This window comes from Takifugu rubripes, chromosome 14, assembly GCF_901000725.2.
Source record: "Takifugu rubripes chromosome 14, fTakRub1.2, whole genome shotgun sequence".
NCBI classification, from domain to species: domain Eukaryota; kingdom Metazoa; phylum Chordata; class Actinopteri; order Tetraodontiformes; family Tetraodontidae; genus Takifugu; species Takifugu rubripes.
In genome coordinates, this window is record NC_042298.1 from 563,358 (window position 1) to 590,166 (window position 26,809).

The window sequence follows — 26,809 nt, forward strand, 5'->3', positions numbered from 1 at the left end:
CACCCTGATAATAAAGAATTACAATAGTCCAGCCTGGAAGTAACAAAAGCATGAATTAACTTTTCAGCATCATGCCGCGTCAGTAGCTTCCTGATCTTTGTGATGTTCCTCAGGTGAAAAAAGGCACTTCTAGAGACTAATTTAATGTGTGAGTTGAAGGAGAGATTTTGATCAAAAGTTACTCCTAGATTCCTCACAGAGAGACTAGATGTTAATGAGATACCATCTAGAGTGATCATATGATCTAATCTATCCCTGAGAGGTTCAGGACCAAACACCATGACCTCAGTTTTTCATGGGTTAAGGAGGAGGAAATTTGAAGACATCCAGGACTTTATGTCTTTAAGACAGGTCTGAAGCTTCACTAACTTCTCTGTCTCCTCTGGTTTCATGGATAAATAAAGCTGAGTGTCATCAGCATAACAATGAAAATTTATCCCATGCTGCCGAATAATGTTCCCTAAGGGAAGCATGTACAATGTGAAGAGGATTGGTCCGAGTACAGAACCTTGAGGAACTCCATGGCTAACCCTACTGTATGAGGAGGGAACACCATGGACATGGGCAAACTGGTATCTATCAGATAAGTATGATCTAAACCAGTCTAGTGCTGTCCCTTTAATCCCAATCACATGTTCCAGTCTCTGTAACAGGATGCTGTGATCAACTGTATCAAAAGCAGCACTGAGGTCCAGCAGAACCAGCAGTCATCTGTCTAATCATCTGTTTTATGTATACATATTTACACTGAAATATAAAATGGGTAATTTGCCAAAGCACAGTTTGACAAGAGATTTTTAAAAAATATATTAATTATTGGAAAAGACATTTTCAACTTCGGACAGATCGAGGCTCCGTCCACTTTTAGAAAAAAAAAAATCGTTTTAGTTTATTTGTTTTAGTTTTGTTATCCACGCAAATACATGAAGAAATGCAAGTTCAAATTTCATGGTCAGGTAAAGAGTTGCTAGCACTTTGCCTGCATCCTTCCAATCTATCATACAGTGAAAGGCTAATTATTTTATTTTTCACCAATTTACAAGACATCCCAATGAATATCCCATAGCCCAATTAAATATTCCAATTTATTTGAAAATCTGTCTTTTAACATTCTTAACATTAAACGTCATAACAAGTAAATATCTCTGACAATGCATTCACAAAAGCATTATTCAAAATATATCTGGAGTAGAACTGAAAACACACTAAGCTTCTGCAGAATCAAAAATCAAACATCCCAAATGATGCTCGTTTTAGCATCTGGAACTCTGGTTCCCCACAGGAAAAATCAGCCAAGTGGTGCCTCAGGACTGCAGAGGCTGTTTCAGTTCAAAGAGGCCAGTTCCCCCTTTGACCACCTTTCCCACCACCAAACTGGCTGATGGGGACACCAGCCTGTCATGTGACCCTGGAAGAGAAGGAAAACATGTAGGAACAAAAGCACTGAGTACATGACCTAGCCCTGTCCAACAGTTCCTGAACGCACTAATCCATCACCAACATTCATGTAGCAATAATCGAGAAAACAGGCACAGCGCTTAATTTTACCACCATGGCTCATGCATAGTGTCTGTGTAGATTCTCAATCATCCAGGTCATAGTTATCCAAAGTAAGATCTCTGTGTCGACTGGGCTTGTTTGGGTTTTTTGTGATGATGTTTCACCTTCTCTCCAGAAGAACTGAAGAAACCTTCTCTTCAAGAAAAACCCCAACAAGTCCACTCAAGCATATTGTATTTTTTCTGGTATGTATCTCATCAGTTGTAGTTGGCCATAAGAAGGGACTGATAACTGATCAGCACATCCTCGGGTATGTCCTGCAACTGGCTATGATCACTGCTGCTAATGCTGCTGCTACTACTGGCTATGATCACTGCTGCTGCTACTACTGCTACTACTGTTGCTACTACTGGCTATGATCACTGCTGCTAATGCTGCTGCTACTACTGGCTATGATCACTGCTACTGCTACTACTGCTGCTGCTACTGTTGCTACTACTGGCTATGATCACTGCTGCTGCTGCTAATGCTGCTGCTACTGTTGCTACTACTGGCTATGATCACTGCTGATGCTGCTGTTATTGCTGCTACTACTGGCTATGATTACTGCTGCTGCTGCTACTAATGATGCTGTTGCTGCTGCTACTACTGGCTATGATCATTGCTGCTGCCGCCGCTATTGCTGCTACTAATGCTGCTGCTGCTGCTACTAGTGGCTATGATCACTGCTGCTGCTGCTTCTACTGCTGCTCTGCTACTACTACTGCTGCTGCTGCTCAAGAGTTGTTTAGAGGACAGAGTGTTTGAGGTGCAGAAAGGATTGTCACTCGAACAATCAGATACACACATGCACACGTCTGTAGCCCATCTTCTTGAAGGTAATTCAGAGTTGATGTTCTTCATTCGCTGGTTGTGAGCAGTGGATAATTTAGTGCTGCCTCTACTACCTGCTCTGCTACAATCTGAACCAGTCTGCCCAGTCTCCTCTGACCTCTCACATCAACAAGACACCTTCATCTACACCACTGCTGCTCCCTGAATATTTCCATCTCTGGAGAGCCTGCAGATGGTTCTTGGTTAAAATGCCAGATCAGCCCTTTCCGAAATACTGAGACCAGCTCCGTATGCCACCAACCACCAGCCGTGTTCAAAGTCACACAATCTCTTTCTTCTCGATTCTCATACTGGTTTGGACTTGAGCAGGTTGTCTTGACCATGTCCACAAACCTCATGGAGCCGAGCTGAGCTGTGATTGGCTCGTTAGATGTTTGTCAACAACTGAACAGATGGCCCTCATGAAGTGGCCAGAGGGTGGAAGTAAAATAAAACTATCGCTTCGAATGACAGCAGCAGCAAGGCAGTAGCAGCAGCTACAGCAGCAGCAGCTACAGCTACAGCAGCTACAACAGCAACATCCTCCAGTATTTTCTGTCAGCCCTTCACATCAGTCCTTACCCAACATGGTGGCCTGCTTGATGAATCTATAGCTGGTCTCAAAGGTCATCTGCTGGAGGGGGGAGGAGTTGGAGCAGATGGCGTGACGGTTTAGTGGCTTATAGATGCCTTCAAAGCACATGTAGTCAGCCACGAGGGACAGATGCCTGGGGTCCACCTCAATGCCTGCGTGAGCACACATACAGGTGATTCACCGGATCTGTTTACCTTGAAACTATGTTCTAAACTAGATTTCTTTTACGTACCGTAGACAGCAAACACATCTTTGATCTCCTTCTCGATCACTTTCAAAGCCACTTCAATTCCGTATGTGGTTGCCATCGTGTGCACCTCGTTTGAGTAAAGCCTGTTTACGTCCAGCACCTACAGAAACACACAAACGAAACAATGAACGCACAAAAAGTGAATACAGCCTCATGAACTGAGAGGACTGAGGTTTGGAACCTTCAGCTTCACACTGAGCACTTATGACATATGACATCAAGCGTGTTCATCTGAGTGTGGAACACCAGAGAACCCAGGATTCAGCCAGTCTCACATGCAAGTGCCACAGTTAAAGCTATGAAGACGGGTGGTGACAGTCCTGCTCAAACGTCAGACATCTGTGGCTGATGTTTAGAGCAGGTGTGACCCACATGTTTGACCAGCTCCTTACGTCAGAGTGCTGGAGAAGCTCGTGGACATTGATGCCCTCTGTGTTGAGGACCGTCTCCTTCTGCCCAGTCTTGGTGGTGGTTTCACTGAGCAAACAGCGTGTGAGTCCCCTGGTCTCCATGACGACAGCGTTCTGGGCCAGTGTTGTCAAGAGTGACGTCAAATCCAAGTGCACCTTGTTGACAGGCAACACCAAGTCCAGCTACAATAGAGAAAACATTTTCAAGAGGATGAGGTGGGCCTCAGGTTGTCTTCTACAGCTCCAATCGATACTGACTAAATGGAAAAAGCCTGTGTGATACAGCGCTAGGTGTGGGATTAAAACCAAAACCCAAACTTGTTCCCTGGTCTCATTAGCCTGCTGCAGCACTTTGGTGAAACTGAAACCCTTCTCCTGCTGTTCCACATCTCTGCTCAATATCAGAATTCTGAAGTCACGATGATTTGTAGAGTCTCTTTCGGGTGTCAAATAACAGCGCGTCTTCATAAGCTGAGGGAACGCTGTGAGACGCACCTCACACCAGAGCTGGTGCTCTTGATCGAAGGAGTATCTCTGGATGGCGGGGCTGACCTGAAGGACAGCATTGACCCTCATCTGATGAGAACTCTCTTCCTCCTTCCTCCCGTCTCTTCTTCCTCTCACACCAGTAGCTTCTGCTGTCTCTGGCCGAACCTCCTGCAGATCGTTCTGCTCCGTGCTCTCCTCCTCCAACTCCCCCTGATCCTCTTTGTCCTCCTCGTCTGTCTCTTCTTCACTTTCATAGTCAACCTGCAGACACATGGTTGTCCATGATGGTGCTTCATTTTTCCAGAGGTTTCCCTAATATTACAGTGGAAACTTCTCATCATCAGCTCAGTGGATCGGGCTTAAAGTAATCAATAACCAACAGGATTATGGGACCTCATCTATTGAATTACAGAGTTCTACAATGATAAAAGACACAGATCAGCAGAGTGAAGAGCAGCAGCCGTGTTCTGTGAGCCCACAGCAGCCGCTGCTCAGCATGTTCCATCAAAAATAATTTATTTTGTCGTCTGAAAACTTTCAGTCGTCATCTTATTTTAACATTTACATCTCACTGCTATTTTCATTTTACCTCTTCTGCCCGTTTTTCTTTCTGTTTTGCGTCAGAAGCATCGGCATCTCCTTCATTCCCCAAGTCATCCACGACCTCCTGCTCCTCCTCGCTCTCCCGGTCACCTGCCTTCAGTTAAATAAAGTACAACTTTTTGTAGTCAAGCTCACAACAGATGAGACACAAGCAGATGTTGACCAAATGTGTTTGTCCAGGTACCGGCGTGGAGCCAGCTGCTACGTCACCATCCTGATCCTTGTCTCTTGTAGTGGCCTTTCTGGTCTCCACAGCAATGGAGGCTAGCTTAGCATGTCGCTTCTTTATCACTTCCATGAGAAGAGAGAAAAACCTGCCCAACACAATAATGACAGATTGCTATCATGTTAAGTACGAGGGCACACTCCTGCACACACACCTGCTCTCCATGTAGGACAAGATCTGCTGCGGTGACAAGAGTTTATCATCAGAGTAGCGCTCCGGATGCAGGAAGTGGAAGGTGATTCGGAACGTCCGTAACCGCTGATTTTCAATCTGCAACGTCTCAACGACATCAATCTTGTGCAGCACCTGTTCTCGCGCACACATACACACACAAACACACCCTGTTACACCAGAGATACTACTAATCTCCTGAGTTATTACTGCTGAATCCCTGAAACATGGGGCAGGTGATTACCTCTGTCAGACAAACCCTGCTGAACTTCTTCTGGAGAGTCTTGGCCTTCTTCAGGGCCTCCTTGCTGTTCAGCACTGGGACGCTCATCATGGGCGTTTTAATGTTGGAGCTGGCCACCATCAGAATCTCCCTCAGACTGAACACGTGGAAACAAGAAAACTTCATGCTGAATGCTAATAAAGACAAAACAGGCCACAATGCAGCTTCTAAGCCTCCACTTCTCAGATTCTAAATATTCTAAGACTTGTAGAGACCATGTAAATGTATCCTGGGCCAAATCTTTAACACTGTCTTCCTACAAACATCTCCACAGTGTAGCTCCTAAACCCTCTCACTGCATCATTACGTATGAAGGTCAAGCTCATGCTTTCGACCCAAACACATGCTTAGAGCTGAAAGAAGAAAAGAGAACAGGTGGAGGCTGCAGGAGGTAGTGTCAGCAGCCACTGGGCCAGTCCTGCTGGAGCAGCAGTAGACGAGAGAGCCGTGTGTGTTTGGGTGACACGTGTGTGCTGGCGTTACCGAGGTATTCCTAGAGTCACATTCATCTCTCCTCTGCCAGCAAAGTGAAAGGTGTTCAGGGTCATCTGGGTGGAGGGCTCACCAATGGACTGAGCTGCCAACAGACCCACAGCTTCACCTGCTTCACAAAGCGCTCGCTGCCACTTATAGTTGAGCAACTGTTGGAGGCTGAACACAAACACAAACAGTCAATTTCGATGTGCTCCCTCAACGGCTGGAGTCAGACAGCTCACGGAAACACGTGATCATGAACGAGCCATCTTCACACTGACACCACACCTTAAGTCAACTGTGAAAGTTCATCTGGTTGTTCTTTGAGTGATTTTCCTTTTTTTTTCATCATTTCAGTGCACCATGGTGGAAGGAGGAGTGAGAGACCAGGCGACAGGCTCGAAATGGCCCGGGAGGCAACTGGCTAATAGAGTAGATATAAAAAGACCAATGCGGATGAGCTAATAATCTATTTTAGCATTACAATTTGGGCGAGTTAATCAGACATTGTGAACCTGGGCTCTGGAGACGTACGTCTCTGTTGGGACCTGGACCTGTGGGTGAGAAACAGAGGCTCACCGTTCATAACCCAGTTGACCACATGGCTCATTGTCTTGGAGACAAAGGGACTGTGGCAGGTGACTCTGAGATTATCAGGTCATATAAAGGCTCTGCTCATCCTCCTCCACCTCATCTAGACCACCCCTGGGATCCCCAGCTGTGGAGCTGCAGCTGGCTGTGACCTGTTTGTCACATACCTCAACACTTTGTCTCTACCCAGTCCTCAGGACTCTACCCGTGTGGGAAGGACATACTCCTAAAACCGTGGTGAGGAGTGTTCCGCAGCCAACAGGGCAAACTCCAGGTGATTGTTCTCACAATAAAGGAATTCATTAGTGGCATTAAATGCTGTTAGCTCATGTTCAATACTGTGCACTGGTCTTTGTCCATGAGTGACTCCCTGATCCACAGGAAATGAGGGTATATGATTTGCTTTAGTTACACAGAGCTGAAGCAGAAAGGAAGGCCTAAGTGATCAGTTAGTCAACACTGTTGTTTAGGCTGACTGCAGAGCGATAAAGCAGGAGTGAAGAGCACCTGTGAGCATCCAGAACATCCTCCCTCGGCTGGCCTCGCTCCTGAAGGTATCTGTCAGTGATGCTGTGAAAGGTCTCAGACACTGATCCAAAGCAGACATCAGGTCTAAAGAGACTGAGAGTGGGCTCAGGACAGGCCGCTGTCTTCCTGCTGTATTTAGATCTGCTGCATTCTTCCAGCGAGTACCACTGCTGCAAGATCTGACAAGAGTCCATCACAACTCTGGAAAATATAGAAACTCCAGCAACAACTGATGTTGCATGTAGCTTACCTGCTGCACAACAGCACTTCTGCCATTCACACTGTCAGCTTCTGCACTTTGGCTTCTCTGCTTTACTTTGGGCAACATCTTCTTGGAAAAGAGGAGGAAGGCTCCTGATGCACAAGGAAACAAGCTAAAGTAGCATTTAACAAAGGGGCATTGCTTCCTCATGACAATCCTGCCGTCATTAATTCATCCTGCTATTCGCAGAAACATCAACAGTCATAAAGTTCAAGGAATTCTGCATGATTTGGTGATGAATTTGCTGTCTTAGCCAAATCATTCTCTGATGGAACACAGATGTGACACTTCAATAGTGTGAGGGGACAATATTTTGTTACTAATAGAAATGATTTTCTGTACCTTAATGTTTTTGCAGTTTGTATGGAAATCTGCTACAAAAAAAACCTAATTGAAGATATCGATCTTGTTGTAGCACATTTATACAAGCGATGAAGGGAAATCTAATGATTTGATTATTCCAAAGACCAGCAGATAAAACCCTGCTCATTGCAGGACGGCAACCTGAATGATCAGCCAGAGAAGACAGTTGTTTAAACAAGGTTAGAGGAATCACTGCTAAATGGGGGGCTTTAACACGTGGCTGAGTTCTCTCCCCAAACAGATAAACAACCAGTCAATCATCAGGATGAGATGGGGACTGATGTTTCTCTGTGGTACCTCTTGATGGGTCAAAGTGGGCAGCAGAGGGAGGAGCATAAGGTTAGACAGAATCACGTGTTATTTAAACTGAGCAAAGGGCAAACTATCTGTCATTAACTAGTGGGGCACCTATCCCAGAGAGGCTTGTAGAAAAAGATCAAATGAGTCCTTAAAAAAATTGAACTTCTGAGGCCTGGGGTGATTTTTGGGATCTACCTCTTCGAGGATTCGTCAGCTCCCTCTTTTTTCTCCAGCGCTGGATGGAGGCAAAATGTTTCTCGGCAGCCTGAGAGTCCAAACGTCTCAGGACTTCATCCAGATTCTGGGACTTCTTGATGACCTAATAGGAACAGGGATAAATATAAGTACTCAACAGTCCTTGGCACCCCCCCGGAGCATCTGCTGGCATGTTGGGGAAGGGAGCTGGGGGCAGCTGGAGCAGTCCATCCTTTAGTTTCAAGTCAGGCCAGACACACAAACACACCCACGCACAGCTCTAAGGGAGTCAGCACATGTAAATTTGGGTTAACAGTTTTGGAGCCAAATATATCAGGATAAGAACAGGATTTCTGAACACCTGCATCTCGAGGCAACAAAGAGGATGGAGTCTGTCCAGACCATAGACACACACAGGGTCCAGGGTCACTGGCCGTTTCTCAACACACGTCCTCAGTCCTTTCTCAGTCCTTGTGCTCTCACACTCTTGAGAAACATCATCAGTGGCCACCCAGTACGGACGTCCAAGATGATACTTGCGCTGAATAACCACCAAGCTTTCGGGCAGGAAATCCCGCTAAATGCATGTACTGGCTGCAGATGCTACAGGACTGTCAGTTCCATAATATTAGTGTCAAATATTTTGTTCTGTATGTGGACGAGCTGCCAAAAGCAAAAATAATAGAGGAAACAAAAACAAGGAAGGAGGAGGCAATGAGAGAAGCTGTGGTGTAATGTTCTAAGAGTAGATGACTCCTACAGCTCTGTCTTCTTTCTTAGTTCTGATCCATGGCTGCAAGCTACATCCGTGTATCAGTGTGCTAGTAACTATTTAACAGCACCTGTTGTGATGTGGTACTTTTCAAATAGAGAACAGAAAAGCTTAGTTTTTGGGTTGTGTGTTCGTGTACATGGAGGTTATCTTTCTCTGCTAGGCTAATGCTCCTCCTCTGGAACACACCCAGGAGTTTTTCAGGGGGCTCTCCAAGTACCTACACCAGAGCAGGGACTTGGTCATGCACTTTTAAAAGTTCCTCTTGCTTCTCACATCAAAGGTTCTTGAAAAAGTCCCAACAAACTTCACTAACCCTTCTGATAAAACAATTGCATCATGGTTATTTACATGGCTTTGATATCAGCAGTCTTACCTGATAGTTTTCCTCGATGAAGGGGAACTGCTTTGGCTGCAGAAACTGAGTTTTGGGGACGTCCAGACCATCTTCACCATACAAGAACTGGATGACAGAGCCGTCGCTGTCCCTCACCGTTAGATCATACTGAACCACCAGACCTTCCAGATGCTTAATGACACACCTAAAACAAGAAGTTTACAGGACTTTGTTGTTAACAGGGGAGGGGAGGGGAGTGGAGGAGAGGAGACCATTTCCCAGTGGGGTGACAGAGGCCTGTCAGGTGATCATGTTTCTGGACCCCGGCAGCCTTGGCCTATAACAGCATAGCTAAGATGTTAACCTAACGATTAGACGACCCCCTAAGTATGATAATCTGTCTATGATAGTAACTGGAACTACAGAATTAGTAACAATAAGCTTTTTCAAAGAGGTACGTTTTAAGTCTGATCTTAAAAGTGGCGATGGAGTCAGCCTCCCGTACCTGGACAGGGAGCTGGTTCCATAGCAGGGGGGCCTGGTAGCTAAATGCTCGGCCCCCCATTCTTCCCCTAGAAACTCTGGGAACCACAAGTAGACCAGCATTCTGAGAGCGGAGCGGTCTATTGGGCTGATAAGGTATCACTAGCTCCTCCAGGTAGGATGGAGCTAGGCCTCTGAGAAGGGTTTTAAAAATTATTCTAAATTTAACGGGCAGCCAATGAAGAGACGCCATTACAGGAGTTATGTGATCTCTTTTGTCAATACCTGTCAGAACTCTGGCTGCAGCATCTTGGATCAACTGGAGGCTTCTTAAAGAGTTGTTTGGACACCCTGATAATAAAGAATTGCAATAGTCCAGCCTGGAAGTAACAAATGCATGGACTAACTTTTCAGCATCATGCTGCATCAGTAGCTTCCTGATCTTTGTGATGTTCCTCAGGTGAAAAAATGCACTTCTAGAGATTATTTTAATGTGTGAGTTAAAGGAGAGATTCCTCACAGAGAGACTAGATGTAAATGAGATACCATCTAGAGTGATCATGTGATCTAATCTATGCCTGAGAGGTTCAGGACCAAACACCATGACCTCAGTTTTTCCTGAATTAAGGAGAAGGCAATTTGAGAACATCCAAGACTTTATGTCTTTAAGACAGGTCTGAAGCTTCACTAACTTCTCTGTCTCCTCTGGTTTCATGGATAAATAAAGCTGAGTGTCATCAGCATAACAATGAAAATTTATTCCATGCTGCTGAATAATGCTTCATAAGGCAAGTGTGTACAAGGTGAAAAGGATTGGTCCAAGTAGAGAACCTTGTGGAACTCCATGGCTAACCCTACTGTATGAAGAGGGAACGCCACGGACATGAGCAAACTGGTATCTATCTGGTAAATATGATTTAAATGGTCATGGTCACGAAACACCTTGTAGACTTGGGCTTTGTGATAAAAGAGTGTTAAGAGCTCCACTGGAGCAATGTGCGCTTTATGTCCCTAAAGGCGACTCATGTCCCAAGGATACAGGTGCGACCTGCTGTCCAGGAGTGCGCCAATATAAGGGGAATGGCTGCTGCACCCGCAGGTCATGGAGCAGATACGGGCATGCTACAGCCGCACCAGGACATGTAGGTACCATATGTACCATATGTGTGAGACCATACCTCTGTAGGTATCCCGATCTGGACGTCTTCACAGCTGTGTCAACCAATCCTTCTCTACCAGCCATACAGTGGAAAAAGAACTCCTGCATACAGACAAGTCTTTATTCAGTGGAATCCAATAACACAAAAAACAACACCAAAAATCCATCTACTGCTGCATAAGTATACATCTAATGGTACCTGTGGTTTGATGCCAGTGAGGAACCTTCCTGAAACAAAGCCACCTGCACCCGGCGCAGGATCATATGGTTGGAAACAGGGCAAAGATTTCCCAGAAGGCATCAGTGGAGGTCGGCGACCCTCTAACTCGATCTGACCCAATAGGCAGGAAATCTGTAACAACAGTTCACAAGATAAAAAGTCAGTAGAACTTCATCAAAAGCCCCTCATCCAGAATATAAGATAATCTCAGATGTTTATTTAATATCAATATCAATATCAATCTTTATTTATATGGCACTTTTCATACACTAGGTAGCACAAAGTGCCTCACAAAGGATAAAAACAGCAAAGAGAACAACAGAATTAAGAAAAGGACAGACACACACACATGCATACAACACACTTACACACACACCCACACACATAAACAAGCTGAGGCAAGCTGAGACATGGCTGGGCACCGAGACCTGAAGCGAAGGAGACGCCACCTTTGGAGGCCCACCAGGCCGAGGGAGGTCACGGTCCGTGACCACAGGTGGTACCGCCACAAAGACCACCCCGACCGGACAGACCGGAGGCTCCACACCAAAGCACAGAGCCCCCTAACCACCCAGTCCAGGGTCGACAATGGGACAGCACCTCCAGCGGTAGACCGGAAACATCCCCCAGCCTGGCAGGCCCCCATGAGGAAACACCATGAGGAGACACTGGAGCTAAAAACTGAAGGACTGAAACAGTAAATGGGATAAAAGGTATAAAAGCTAAAAGCTGAGGAACTAAGAATTGGAGTAGTAAAACAGTACTAAGACTACAACAGACTAAAACAGTAAATGGGATAAAAGGTGTAAAGACTAAAAACTGAGAATACGAACTGAGGGAGTAAAACAGTACTAAGACTAAAACAGACTAAAACAGTAAATGAGATGAAAGGTGTAAAGACTAAAAACTGAGAGACTAAGAACTGAGGGAGTAAAACAGTAAAAGTGTCAAGTAAAATAAGGATAAGACATAAAATAAATTGAAAATAATCAGAAAATCAATTAAAGGCTTGATTAAAAAGGTGTGTCTTGAGCCTCTTTTTAAAAATCTCAACAGTCTCTGCGGCCCTGAGGTTCTCCGGCAGGCTGTTCCACAGTCGGGGACCATAATAACTGAAGGCCGCTTCCCCGTGCGTTTTAGTGCTTAATGTGAAACAATGAAGAGATGCTCTCTCATAGCCGTTCTGTTATGTTTTGAAGCCTGGAGGAACTTTTTTGAATGAAAAGAAAAGGTGCTTTGTACCCTTTGGACCCCCTTTTGGACTCAGCAGGTCCAGGTGCGAGGTGAGATTGCACCGGCCGCAGTTCTGCAGTTGATACATGGTCTGTCATGGTCAAGGAGCTTAAAGACCCTTAGGGACAGGGAGAGCTGCTCTGGCACCCAGGAGGAGTTCAGAGTAGAGTTGCTGCTCTTCCACATATGAACGAATGTCCCAGAACAATTGGTGTGTGGTGTGAAAGACTACAGACTTCAAAGGATACGAGGATGAAATCCTGCTAAACGATGGCAGTGAACATGCACAAATAAGGTAGACGAGTGAGTGAGATGGAGAAAGTTTGCATGACAATCAAAATTTAGTCAGTCTAGCACAGACACTCGATGCGAGTCTCTAGACCCCGTGTGACAGATGATTTCCTCAGTCAGTGTGTAGGTCTAAACAAACATGTTTCTTTTTACCTGACAATAGTGCACTGTGATCCTGGATATCCCACAGGGTGGGGAGCAGGAAATACACTGGCAGAAACACTTTAAGTATAGGCCAGAGGTCAAGAACAGGCCACTTTGACCCTTCCTAGAGGTTGTGTGTCTTCCAATCTCATTAATTGGTCAGTTAAGGACAAGATCAGGAGAAACACTGGCTCCAAGATGGGCCTATTACAGGGAAGGTTGGTGGACCTGTGCCCTACCACAAAATACACTATCAGGTTCCCACTGTTAAGATCTGGACCTGTGGGTGAGCAATGGAGGCCAAGGTGATCACATGGCTCTTTGTCTTGGAGACAAAGGGGCGCACCAGAACCCCAAATGTCCAACAATCCACAAGGTGTGGAAACCTGAGCCAGCAGATGCCTCTGGTGGACTGTTGCAGGTTACTCTGAGGTCATCAGGTCATATAAAGGCTCTGGTCAGCCTTCGTCCTCTCTCTCATCTCCACCACTCCTCAGGACCCCCAGCTGTGGAGCTGCAGCTACTCAGCTCAGGCAGCCTGCTAACAAAAGCAGCTACACTCCCCTTCCTCACCGCAGTGACGAGAGAGCAAGCAGAGGAAAGATCAAGATCCTGCAAGATAATGCGCCTACTCTTCTAGGCAACAGGAGCCATCCAGCAGCAAGCTGCTAACAAGCCACCTCAAAGGAGCGACCAGTCTTCCTCCACCTCCAGGACCACACAACAAAGTCTGCTTTTTAACTGGATTTATAACTTTTCCCAGCTTGGCTCCACACCAGGATCAACAGCTGAAAGAGCAACACGCTGGAGTGATCGTTTCTCCCTCCAGGACTGGGAACACCAGCTGGGCCCTAGTCTAGCTAAAGAAAGCTAAGCTAAACCCAGCCTTTCATACTCCTTATCACATTTCACCTATGCGCGTGACCTAAGTCAGCAAATGGTGTGAGCAGGGGCAGGGTTCAGACAGACACCCCAGTGTATTAGTAATGTGTAGAGAGATTCTATGTTTCCCTTTATTCTTGTTATAAATGTCTTCTAAAACATACCTGCTGTCTGTTTGATGCTGAATTCAGAATCACTGTCAAGCTCTCTGTTAAAGTCGTCATTTCGGTTCTCGTTATGAAGGTTATTATTAACCAGAGTGCTAAATGAATATCATAGGATATTTTATGAGACCGATTTACAAATCTGCTCTTTTTTCCCCCATCTCAGAAGGGTGCTGAGCTGAGGGGATCTAACACACCTGGATCCAATCAGTGAACCATTATCTTTGATGATAATTAATTATTAATGATGCAGGTTTATAACAAAGCACAAGCAAGGATGTATACCTGCATGGTGTTTACAGATGATCCCTTAGCTCCCGACTGGACCATCAGCTGAAGGTTGTTGTCAGGGAACGAGGTGTGGAGACCCACTGGCATGCATACCTGTGACAGATATTTGAGTCTTCAATATAAACATCTCCTTGCAAATGTAAATTCCCTCTGGTTATAAAACAATGTAGAGTCCAGCAGGAACATGTTATGTCCATGTTTTTAGGATATGTTCAGGTGTGGCGCTGCATGTCAAGAGCGCTTGGTCTGCAGGTACATTCTATGTTCCTACACAATGTGGCACAAATGACAGTGAGATTTCTAAAAAAAAAAGAAGGCTCATGGCAGACTGTGGCCTTGTCATTGGAATAAGAGGTCAACAACATGCCGAAGGCCCACTGAGGCAGGTGGAGCCGACAGTAACACATATCTGCAAAGGATTGAAGCAGCAACGAGTTTAATACAGTCTGTTCTCCAGCATCCAGATTTTGCTTTCCTTGTTTCCAATATAACCTCTGGCACAGACCTTGATGGACCGTGTCAAGTAGGATGGACATTTAACATTTATCTGAGCAGATAAGAGATTTCTAACAAGAGTTGTTTGCTCACTGATGAGATTGTGTATTGATTGTCCAATATGCTTCTAATGTTATTACATGAAGAGAATGTAACAGAGTACAGTCCCCTCTCCTTTAGGCTCAAAGGTTTTGGGATGGTTCCCCAACACTCCATGCTTCTCACCTACCACCCCTCAGAACTCACTCCTATACACGACATACGAGAAAGGCTGAAAAGTACATTTCCATTTGAGCATACTTGAACGAATGCATATGTGATCAGGATGAAGGAGCATGCGTCTTCAGATCACCTTGTTGATGTCATTGTTGACTTGATTAGCCACTTCCTTGAACTTGTGGTCAACCATGATAAAATCTCTCTGGTCTGGGTTAAGGTGAGCGTCCTGCCAGCGACCCTGAACCTCAGCCTGATCCATACAGGAGGGCAGGTTAAAGGTTGCCTTTAAAGCCTGAAAGATGAAGAGGAAATGAGCAGAATATTTAAAGTAACAATCAAAAAGCACCGTCACAGGACTATGGGAGCACCTTTGACAGCCAACCTGACCATGAGCCTGTGAGTTAACAGCGTAACACAAAACGAGCCTAAGGTCAGCATAACATATCTGATTAAGTTAATAAATACATTTCAATTATATGTAGATCTCCTCTCATGGCCCAACAAAGTGAAACACAATTAAAACAAAGGGCCATTAATCATGACTGATCTGAATTTATCCAGCATCACAGTTAATAATTGAGGAATTGAAGGTGCTTGACAGACTGATGGAAAAACACCCTGTGGATATTAAATTAACAATCATTATTACTGCATAATTAATCAAAATTACTGCTGCCATCACTGACCTTGGTGCCAATCTTCAGCGACTGTTGAATAATTTTCTTCCTCCTCCTGTTTGCGTTGGGTTTCACCAAGATGTCCTCCACACCTACACAAAAAAGAACATTATTCCGTAAATCAAACGTGCTACCGTCAGTCAAACCGGTGGTGGCTTGAGCTCCTAACCCAGAGTGAATCCTCTGAAGAGCTGCAGGTAGGCCGTGAAGAGTCGTGCCAGACAGCTGAGCAGGTTCCCACTGGTCTCTCCTCCATACAGCTCATAACAGCAGTGGACTAACCCATAGGCCGAGGAGCCGTAGTGAGCTTTGTCCAGGACTCCTACCAGCAGCTCCCCCTCACAAATCACCACCTGCACTCAGAGCAGCACATGCAAATGCTTTTAAACTGCTTTTGATGCTTTCAATGTAAAATCATTTGTATTTTACAAGATTTGAGTAAAAGCAAATATGCTGTCATTATTCTGCTACGCTAACTGGTGCTGTGGGTGTTAAGGGGCGTTGCCACACATCAATGAGCCTTGTCAATGTGGGGTAGCTTCTCTCAGCTGTCAGTACAGCACGTTTGTATTAATGCTTTAAATAATGAGGCTGAGGAGGAGCAATAGGAAGCAGAGTGCAGATTTCACACCAATTCGCTTTTCTCACATTTTTTGTGGCACTACCGGTATTCTAAAATTTTAAACATTTTCCTCCCAGACTACACTCAAAACAAGCATTTATTAAAAGACAGCCTTGATACTGCAGCACATCCCAGCACATCCCGTGGGAGGCTTTGTTGGCTTCTCAAGCACATTAAGACAGTCCTGTGTTAGCTTGTCTGTGTGTTCTCTGCATTGTTGGAGGGTGACCCTTCAGCGGTGTGTTATTTTTTTTATCTAGCTTTAGAAAAACATAAGTCTGTTTTCACTTGGTTTTCCTGAACTACTGAGCAAAGAGAGCCGTTTGAAATGTTTATTTTAAGCATGAGGCTGTGACTTAACACAACTTGATGAAAGACAGGTCCTCCATGCACCGTGTGTGTACCTGCGAGTCGCACATGTTGTCAGGGTTATAGCCTGGAGCAGAACGTGGTGGAACCTGAATCCAGGCTTTACTGGGGATTTTGGACTTTCCAACCAAGTTTAAAGGGATGGCATTGTGTGGGATCACATTCAACAGGAGCGTCGACACCAACTGCAAGGCAACATCAATACAAGCTCTTCATGCAGAACAGACGTATTATTGCATCACAGATATTGATAACATGTGACACATCAGCACTGGAATGGAACCACTTATGGATGTGATGTGATGTGATTACCATCATAGCAATGATCTAATACAGTAATATGTACACACACACACGGACGTGTAGTAATCACCTGCTTTCCGGTCCACATTTGCTCCATAAGTGGTTCCATTCCATTCCTCTTCCATATACACATCAGCACTGGAATGGAACCACTTATGGATGTGATGTGATTACCATCATAGCAATGATCTAAAACAGTAATATGTACACACACACACGGACGTGCAGTAATCACCTGCTTTCCGGTCCACATTTGCTGCGGTTTGAAGATGGCGGGCGGCAGTAGTTTGATGCGGCCTTGCTTGTCGGTGAGACCTCTGTAGACCAACTCAGTGTACTGAGCTCTAGTGAAGAAACAGCCTCTCAATGTCATTCTGGTTCCAGACACCATGTGATCCTGAATCAGCCCTGCTAAAGGTTTACCATCCTGTTGGAGGAGGAAATAGTTAGATCATCAAAAAATTAACACAGAAGAGTGCATCTGAAACTGAAGTGGTCTCCCATCCAGATGTTCATCTTTTTGCTGTGGCTTGTTTTAGGGGGGTCAGATCACAACAGAGAGCTAGAGAGGTGCACCACAGCCAGACAGCTTTGTCAGGAGGCTACAGGCTGTAAGTGGACACGGACCTGGCTGCTGAATCATCCCCATTGCTTCTCCTCTTCCACCTCTGCTCCCAGACTAACGAGAGGCTCATATCAGAGCCAAACAGTGGCATTACAATGTGTGTCCAGAGGATGCTGCTTGAGACCAGAAATGAGACAGCTGGACCTCATACCAATCATTATTGTGGGACTTTTCATGGATAATCCCCTGCTGACTCGTTGGTGTGGCCATGTGACCTGACTCAGGTTCTCATGTGGCCCCTGTAAAAAGTAACTGCCTACCCCTGTCCGAGAGGGAATAAGGCCTGGCTTTCCAGGACAGGGTGACATCATCCAGAACATTGGACAGTCTCTTCTTTTTGCTGTGACAGGGGTCATGGCTGCTGTAATGACACCGAGTGGAGGCTGAGCAGCCATGTCCCGGCCTGAGGCAGGTGGAATAGAGACAGGCCCAGTATAGTGTGAAGATGCTAAAATCCTACTAGAAATTTTAAAGTAAGGCATTACATCCAGCCTACATGTACTCTAACATGATGCTGGAGGGTTAGAGCAGATTAACTGTGCAAAGATATAATGTAGGAACAAATGCAGGGCGTGTGGTACCCACCTTTGGGACAAGGTACTGATGGTCAGTGCTCACGAGCGTGTACGCCTCTGCTCTTGCTAGCTCACTTTGGGGAAAGTGTGCATTCATTTCATCTCCATCAAAATCGGCATTATATGCCTTACAGTTGGCATAGTGCATCCTCAGCACCTGTGATACAAAGATGAAAGAATTCTAAATGCTACAATTATCATAATAAAAGAGGAAAGAGTTCTCAAGTGGTGGCCTGAAGAAATTATAGCTGTGAATAGTCAAAATGGACCCCCAGCAGACATGGTACCTTCTCTCCTGGTAGGATTCTTGCACAGTGAGCTTGTATGGAGGGTCTGTGAAGGGTCGGCTGTCTGTTCAGTAACAGAACATCTCCATTCTTTATATGCCGATTTACCTGGACAGGTAAGGAGGAGTTCAGTGCTGCTGCTCCAAGAATCTAATAAAACTTAGCTTGAGGGTGTGTTGGACTTACAACTTTGATAGGCATTTTATGAGGCTCGGGACAGGGAGTCAGGAGCTGCTTTGCCACGGCTGTTCTTTGTGCCGTATTGGTTGCTGACAGAATGGTCTTCCGACCATCCTCGTGAATCACCATGGATGCACCAGGGTGGACATTGGGCCCATTCAGGACAGCCTGGCGGAGCTCTTTCACATTCCAGGGAGTGACAGGTTGAGGATAGGTTAGTTTAGTAGCAAAAACCTGGGGAGGGACAGATGTTACCATCGTTTTTACAGATTAGTAGAAGGATTTCAAATCTTAAACACACGCACTGCCCGGAGTTTGATGGTGATGTGTTACAGTTATAGACTGCTACCCAAACATGCTGTCATAAAATGGTGCTTTAGCAAAGTTGTATATTGGACCTACAGCATGTTTTATTTTTCCCTACATTATAACATTCAGTTCAGTTTTCCTTGGTCCGTGTTTTGGCTCTTTAACAAGGCTGTAGAGCCTGCAGACATGTGCATCTAACATGACTAACTCATGGCTTTTCTGTTGCAGGGGTCTTGTGAAGACGCCTGGGTGTCTTCAGAACTACAGAAGGCTCTCACATAAGAGCTGAAGCAGCTAGTTCCGCTCCATGTTCTGCTACAGCTCCTACCTGCGTGAATGACAATTATCGTGGACATGAGGCCTTGAAGCAAATGGGATGTACCAGAGGTATTCCTATCTCGTTGGTTCCGATGTACATGTCTGGGCAGATAACAGATCTTGCAGCAAAGTCCACTCGTTTTCCCATCATATGTTTGCGGAATAATCCATCCTTCTTCTCTAGAATCTGAAAGAAAGGAGGTAAGACAAAGCAATGGAAAGGAAGGGCTGGCTCCACATGCTAATACACACCTGCCTGATTCCAGGGTATTTCTCCATCATCATTTTGTCCATGTCGCTGTCAAACACGATGTTAACGTGTGTCTGTAGCCGGATCCAGATATTGTATAATTTATCAGTTAATGTCAGCCCATGGATGCTGGACAGGAAGGTCTGGTCTTCCTGATGTGGAGCCTGAGGAAATCAGCACAGGATGGTTTTATAGAAGCTGGACAACAAATGTATTTGCTCCGACAGCATCAGCCAACATCATGGCCAGACTAAGCGCCACAAACTGGGGGTCATCTTATACTCTTTCTCGGCTTCTGTCAACATGTGTGGCTCTTACATGGTTCATTTATTTAAAACACAACCATCACCTCCGTTTCCACAGCAGTTTTCTCTTCAGCTATCAAAGCCATGAGTTTGCGAATGGTCCCACAGTCTTTCATGACAGCCTGCATGTTGACAGTTTGACCATTGGTGAACATCTGGTCGCCCAGGCGATTGACGGGACGATACCTGACAGAAGAGCCATGGTTGGGAAAAAGAATACAACCATTAGCTTCATAATACATATTTTTACAAAATAAATATTTTGGTCATCACCAGCCTGTCTGAACCCCCCCCCCCCCCCCTCAGGTAGATACAGATGAAACATTATCCAGCTACACGAGGCTATCAACTCCGATCAGGCTAACGAGCGTGACGCAGCTTCGTCACAGTTGGGGATTTATCAAGAACTAACACATGAATAGCTCTCATAGACGTGGCCATCTGTTTTTTTGACATCATTCTCAGTTCCAGATGGAACGGGCCATTATGAACAACCCCTCCTCAGAGAGTCAGAAGCCGTCTTCTTCCAGTCTAAACACTCAGGCGGGACCATCCATGGTGAGGGAGGTGACACGGTGGACTTCCCCATCAGCCAGGAAGCCAACATCCAGGGAGGAGGCGCTAACCGTGATGGGGCTTTGAGACCGAGTCCTGACCAGCTCTTTACAGACATTCACTTCTCACTGAAACACAGTGTGAGTCCCACCTTCTTCAACAAGTCCCTGCTGTGGAACCAGCTCCCTGTCCAGGTACAGGAGGCTGACTCCATCTCTACTTTTAAGATTAGACTTCAAACCTACCTCTTTGAAAAAGCTTATTATCACTAATTCTGTAGTTCCAGTTATTATCCTAGACATAATTATCATATTTAGAGGGTTGTCTAATTATTAGGTTAATATCTTAGTTATGAATCAGAAACATGATCATCTGACAGGCCTCTGTCACCCCAATGGGTCCTGGCTTCCTCTCCCCTCCTCTCTCTCTCTGTATCCATGGTACAGGTATAGCCACCTTCATAGCTGTACACTGACATCTGATCTCGCTGACCCACTCTACTCTTACACCAGCAATTTGTTATAATTAATGTATTTCCCTGACGTATTCTCTCCTCTACCTGTCCTCCCCCCTCTCCTCTCTTTACCCAGCCGGCCATCAGCAGGAGGGTCCCCCTACACAAGCACGGTCCTGCTCAAGGTTTCTTCCTGTTAAAGGGGAGTTTTTCCTTGCCACTGTTGCTTGTTGGGGGTCAGGCCCTGGGATTCTCTAAAGCACCTAGAAACAATTTTGATTGCAGCAAACGCTATATACATAAAGTTTGAGTGATTGATTGAAATCCACTTGGTCCCTCAACCAAAGAACCCAGCAATCCCATTGACTTCAGGCCCATTGCCCTCACCTCAGTGGTGATGAAACATTGCAAGAGACTCATCAGCACGTTAATCATGTCCACACTGCCCATGATCGTTGACCTACTACAGTTTGCACCCTGGCCAGAAAGACCTACAGACAACACCACAGGCTTCCGATTCCCTGAGACCCTCTCCAATGTGGACAATGGCGAGTGGATTATGTTGCAGAGCTGTTTAGAAAGTGCAGCTCAGCATTTAACTCCATTGCTTCCAGACTTGTGTCTAAGCTGTACCTGCATGGTGGAACCACCAGCATTTCCAGGAAAAACAGGTCAGAACATCGATCTCCCTGCTGTGACGGCATTTCCTCTACTCCAGAAAAAAGGCACTTCAAAAAAAAGCCTATAATGACAATTAAGAGATGAAGAAGAAGAATGTATGATAATAAGAACTCCTCTCACAGACAAGCATGAAGAAGGTGAACATAATGTGGTAGTACCTTCATTCTCCCACAGTTTGTTGGTGTGCTCTCGAGCAACACTTGCAGTCATGTAAAATCTCTTGCCAGCCATCATGTCGTCTGCAAGACAAAAGCATTGGATGTTTAATGCTCCTAAACAAGAGATGCTGCTTAAACCACTGCTCACCATCCATTTGGCTGCCCACTGACTCTCCTCCTGGCAACGTCACAATCAGCTTACTATTGTGTTCACGACGCACCACATGTCTTCCACTCCTGAACACAGGAATATGAACAGCACTCATCAGGATTTGGGCTTTGTTTAGTCACTCTTAAATGTTTATTTTTTTATTTCTGAAGAGACCTGCAGTGAGGACACTTCCTTGTCTTCATTTGAATCTTCCAAAAGTCATTTATCAAAGAGCTTCTTTTTTCAACAGTGTGTTTAACCTGGAAAAAACAAGGTGCAATTGACATGACCATTTCACTGTTCTAGACTATAACTGCATCCTTAGCTGGTCCAAAGGAGCCTGTACTCACCGGTTTGGAGTCTTCTGCATCTTTACAGGTCATTGCAAGTACAGATGCCGTAAAGTCTTTTAAAATCTTTTCAATCTCATCTCCAGTGGCTTTGGGGTTCTCCTCCAGGTGCTACCACACAAACAGACAGTGAGGCAAAATGTTAATGTAACATTTACTGACATCAGAAAGGATCCCCTCTTTTATTCTTCACCATTAAGAGCAGACCTGGTTGAGAAACTGCTCTATCTGGTAGACCTCTTGAATTGCTCCATGGTCCAGCAACTTCAGCTGGTTCAGCAGCAGGTGGAGGGCGGCCCGAGGACACGTTAGTGAGTGGCACACCAGACAGGAACCACGCAGCAACAGGTACAGTTTCTGAACAAAGGAAGGAACGTTATCAACATGAGTGTAACGGGGAGCGTCTTCGAGAAAATGATTTTTGACGGAGAAACCGAAGCTTTCTGAATTACTGAGTCGATCAGGAGCTATCGTGTTGAAATGCCTTTCGATCCATTTGATACTTGGCAAAAATCGGAGAATCAGTAGGGAGAGCTTTCAGACAACATTAAAGAGAGCAGTAAACAGCCAGTTTTTCTTCATCTCTACTGGATAGTCATATCAACAAAGTCCCCTGGGTGGCCTGAGTAACCCTGAGTGGCCCCCTGGCTAACCTGGACACGCGTATAAATTATGGTGCTACCATATTCCTTCTATTGCTCGCAAATGTCAGTAGGTGGGATTCTAAAATTGCATCACTTGCGGGCAGCTTTACATTGTTGCTGCTGTGAGTGTCTGCTGTGCAAGACCAGAACCCTGCGATTCCAACCAAGTAATGAGGAACTGAGGTGAAACATCTCTAACAGAAATCCAACTGGACCAGCCTATACTGGCATTCAGAAGAGATGAAAGGAAGATGAGTGAATGTGGCTGTCTGGCTGCACGGGAGCACCATTCCTCACCAAATGTGCTACAAGGGTAGCAAGCACCCTGTTGTTTTACCAGCACTCCCCCAACTGGTCCAACAGCCTCAAAGAAAGGGAGAACCCTTTAGAGCTGCCTCAAATCCTAATACAGTGGGACCTCTACTTACGAAATTAATTGGTTCCAGAAGTTGTTTCGTAACCTGAAAATTATGTAAGTAGAGACACATTTTCCATGTAAATGCCCTAATCCGTTCCAAGCCCCCAAATATTCGGACATAATTTTTTTTATAAATCATAAAAATGCATCAAAACATGTAACAAATACATGTTACAATTAGATTACTGCACAATAAATGTAGGAATTCAGTGCAAGGCTTCTCCAGGAACAAAATGAACTTTTCTACAGGCTAATCTTACATTTGCCGTCATTACTAGCAACAAACGTTAACACTTGTGGTAACACCACCATCTAATGGACAAACATACGAACACCCACAATAAATAAAAGTTAAACAAAGGCGACGTTGGGATACAGTGATCCCTCGCTATATCGCGTTTCATCTTTCACGGCTTCGCTGCTTCACGGATTTTTTTTGCGAGTCGTTCATTGCAGTTCTCAAATATAATCGAAAGTTGGCATATCCGTTTATAAAAATCTTCTTGCTCAGAAAAAGAAAGAGCGCCAACAACTACCCATAACAATGTTCTTCTCTCGGAGAAAGACTCCTGCGCCCTCAGTAGAAATAGACGCTACAGCGGAGCGGAGTCAGGACGAAGAGGCACAGCTGGGACTGAAATACGCCAGTGACAATGTTTCCAACATTGTATTACTATATTAAAATTATTGTTTTAAACAAATTTTGGGCTTTAAAACAGGTTTTGATTTTTGGTTTCATTCTATAGTACAGTATTGCATTGTAAAATAATAAAAAAAATAAAGCTGACTACTTCACGGATTTCACTTTTCGCGTGTTATTTTTGGAACGCAACTCCCGCGATAAACGAGGGATCACTGTACACACAAACATGTACATATTGACGTCCCTCCTAGCCAATGGGATGACAGGAAAATGCTCGGCGATAGCCAATGGCAGAGCAGCTACAAGCATGTTTACGTTCACTAAACTCCGCGAGCTGCGAGTAGCAGCGGTAGCGTATTTTTTCCTTTCGTATCCTGACATTTCTTTTGTAACAAGAGGAAATATTTTCCCGTTGAGACGTTTCGTAACCTGAAAATTAGTAGAGGTAAGTAGAGGTCCCACTGTACCATTTATCAGGATTCTCCACTGGAAACAATATCAACATATGTAATTATTTAGTTTTGTTTTTGTAAAATGGTGGAACTCATCCATGAATTTCAGCTAGAGGGTGGGGGTCACATAAGGAAGCAGGTGCTCTGGCTGCAGACCCCCTCTGTAAGCCTGACCAAGCCACCAGCTCAGGGACCGTACTCGTTTGGAAAGCTGGTATCTGAAAGGATCCTCCTACTGACAGAGTAGGAAATCCTGATCCAAAGGTACCGAAGTCCAAAGAAACAATCACAACCCATCATTGTTCACAGGAAATTTGCCATTTTCTTTGTTTGAATGGTATTCTCACATTGTTTGGATAAAAATATATTGTTTGTATAGGTAAAGACTTTTATCATGAAGAAACTCTAGATGGTGTTAATATCATGACTGCTCAGGTTTGACATACATCAGCTTCACCACTAGCAGCCTCTCATTCTATTAAGGAATAATCCCATCTCCTCCGGATCTGCTCTCAGCCCAACCAGCACCTGACACTTGAAATCCCAGCACAATGCAGAATCTAAGGAGTTGGCTCACAACACTGACAACTGAGCAGGAGAAAACACCCACAGCCTCATGTGTGACTCCACTGCCAGAGGCTCCTGTCAGCTATGTTGCCATGGGTGACCAGCCATGGGCCCTCGTCGAGCATTTGGGATTCCATGTCTGGATACTGGAGCCAAGGTACGAGAGATCTAGCGGTAGCAATATCACAGACACGGTGCTACGATGCTACTTTGTGAATAACCACACCCACGAGCTGTTGCACGACGTTAAAACTTTAAGGGGATATTTGGAGCAGCCGCGTTGGACTATCAGCACCCTGGAGCGGCGTGGTGGGTTAGAGGAAGCACTAACACTGACTGTCACGTCAAACAATATGACAATCTCATCAGATCTGTTTGGTACCGCACAGAAACAGTCCCCCATGAACAAGACAGCCATACTGACCACAGCGAAAATGGTTTAAAAACTCAGTCCATTTATTTGTCATGTGTAAGGACTTAAGGGCAGGCACCAGGACTCTTGGGCAACCCCAACAAGGACTGTATCGGGAGGGTCTACGAGATGAAACCAAGGTCAAAATGTTCTGCCACCTGTGGTGTCACTGCAAGAGTTAAATGATAAAGTACACTTCAAATTAAATTAAACTCATGTCACAACCACTCATCCTAAACTAGACTGGCTTGAGCCAGATGAGGGGATGGTTCATGGGCACCTGTGGGCCCAGCACCAGGTCTAACCACCACCTCGTAAGCCAGCAAACCCCTGAAGTTTCTCATGCATGTTGAAATGTGCGACTGCGTGACACTGCAGAAACACGCGTGATGCAATGAAGCTTTATGTGAGGAAGAGAAGATCGACCTGCTTTGAAGGCAGCATCTCTCACCCCCAACCACCCCTCAGCCTGTGCAGCAAACAGGCATCCCGTCCAGTCAAAAGCTGTGTTTCCACCACTGGCACTGCACATCTGGACTCTGGCAACATTTCAATGTTTTTCCTCCTAATATCACAACTTTATTAATTGTATTATATACCAACAGCATATTGTTATCATTTACCCAGCTAAATAAATGCCTGTTATGAAAGTTCCTGGAAATCAGGCAGGAGAGAGGGCTGATTTGTAAGACCACTCACATCAAAGAAGAGAGGGTTGTACACAGGAAGAGGAAGCTCCACATGTCCCAGGTGTCCTGGACAGTTGTTGAAGTCCTGATAGCAGGTTGAACAGACCTGGCAGATGCAGGACACAGGAAGACGTGAGACATTCCTCAGCTGTGAGGAAACCCTGCGTGATTTCAGGGGGGGGGGGACGACTCACCTCTTTGTGATCTGCTGGTCCTAGAGCCAGATCATACAGGCTGTTTGGGGCCACATTTCCAACTGCATCGAGGAACCTGGCATTAGTGATGGCTTTCACGCTCAGTTTCCTGGACAGGGCAAGACAAGCTTCAGGATTTACCACCACACATTGACATTCAATTATGGGATGGATGAAAAGCATCAAAACAAACATAAGGAATATATTAATTATAATTAAACACTGCAGTGTTTAGACAGAAATATCAAACAAGACTAACATGTGGTTCACAGGTGAACAATAAGTTAACTCAGTATTGGTTCCACAACGGAAAATCTTTTTGGGTTGTTTTTGCTTTGCAGTAGGCAACAAGCATATTAATAGAATCGGAATAGGCATCTGAATTAAGTGTACTACAGAAGCCCCAGCATGTCCAAGCCCACGACTCTGTTCTGGTCCCCTTCGCAGTCATTCCCAACATGCGGGCTGAAACTTCCATGTTGCAGCGGAGCCGCAGACGTCGCGGCGTCTCTCACCTCAACTCTTCGGCAGAGTAAACACCGAACGACATGCTCTCCAGGCGCCGCCACGGCACATCTTTCCCGAACAGCATTTTCAGACGATTATCCCGTGATTGTGCTGTTATTTACTCATAACATGTCTCACAGTTTGGTTCACATGCGACGCAATGATGCTGTTCACGCGCACGTGGGAGATTCCTGTATGTCAACGCATATTGTCGAGGAAAGCCCCGCCTTCTCGTTGCATACGTCACTTCCTGTTATCTACGGAACGCCAGCGGGGACAAATGTCATGATGACTACTGGAGGCAGTAGTGG

General features: G+C 45.3%; 1 protein-coding gene across 1 annotated transcript; it reads right to left on the reverse strand.

Moving 5' to 3' along the window:
- Positions 1 to 862: 862 nt before the first annotated feature.
- polr1a (RNA polymerase I subunit A) lies at positions 863 to 26,731 on the reverse strand. Its single transcript, XM_011618106.2, has 37 exons — positions 26,507 to 26,731; positions 25,992 to 26,100; positions 25,808 to 25,903; positions 22,180 to 22,329; positions 21,973 to 22,083; positions 21,797 to 21,882; positions 21,620 to 21,708; positions 21,472 to 21,552; positions 21,266 to 21,374; positions 19,668 to 19,809; positions 19,321 to 19,482; positions 19,133 to 19,255; positions 18,448 to 18,675; positions 18,262 to 18,369; positions 17,985 to 18,131; positions 17,010 to 17,201; positions 16,507 to 16,656; positions 15,650 to 15,833; positions 15,490 to 15,572; positions 14,937 to 15,095; positions 14,084 to 14,182; positions 11,064 to 11,216; positions 10,884 to 10,966; positions 9,262 to 9,427; positions 8,114 to 8,237; positions 7,244 to 7,347; positions 6,973 to 7,172; positions 5,884 to 6,051; positions 5,362 to 5,497; positions 5,101 to 5,252; positions 4,905 to 5,034; positions 4,707 to 4,814; positions 4,124 to 4,378; positions 3,611 to 3,811; positions 3,201 to 3,318; positions 2,956 to 3,120; positions 863 to 1,408 (listed from the first exon to the last, which is right to left on the reverse strand). Exons 1-37 carry the CDS (start codon positions 26,581 to 26,583, stop codon positions 1,305 to 1,307), a joined length of 5,052 nt encoding a protein of 1,683 aa, XP_011616408.1. The 5' UTR covers positions 26,584 to 26,731; the 3' UTR covers positions 863 to 1,304.
- Positions 26,732 to 26,809: the final 78 nt, after the last annotated feature.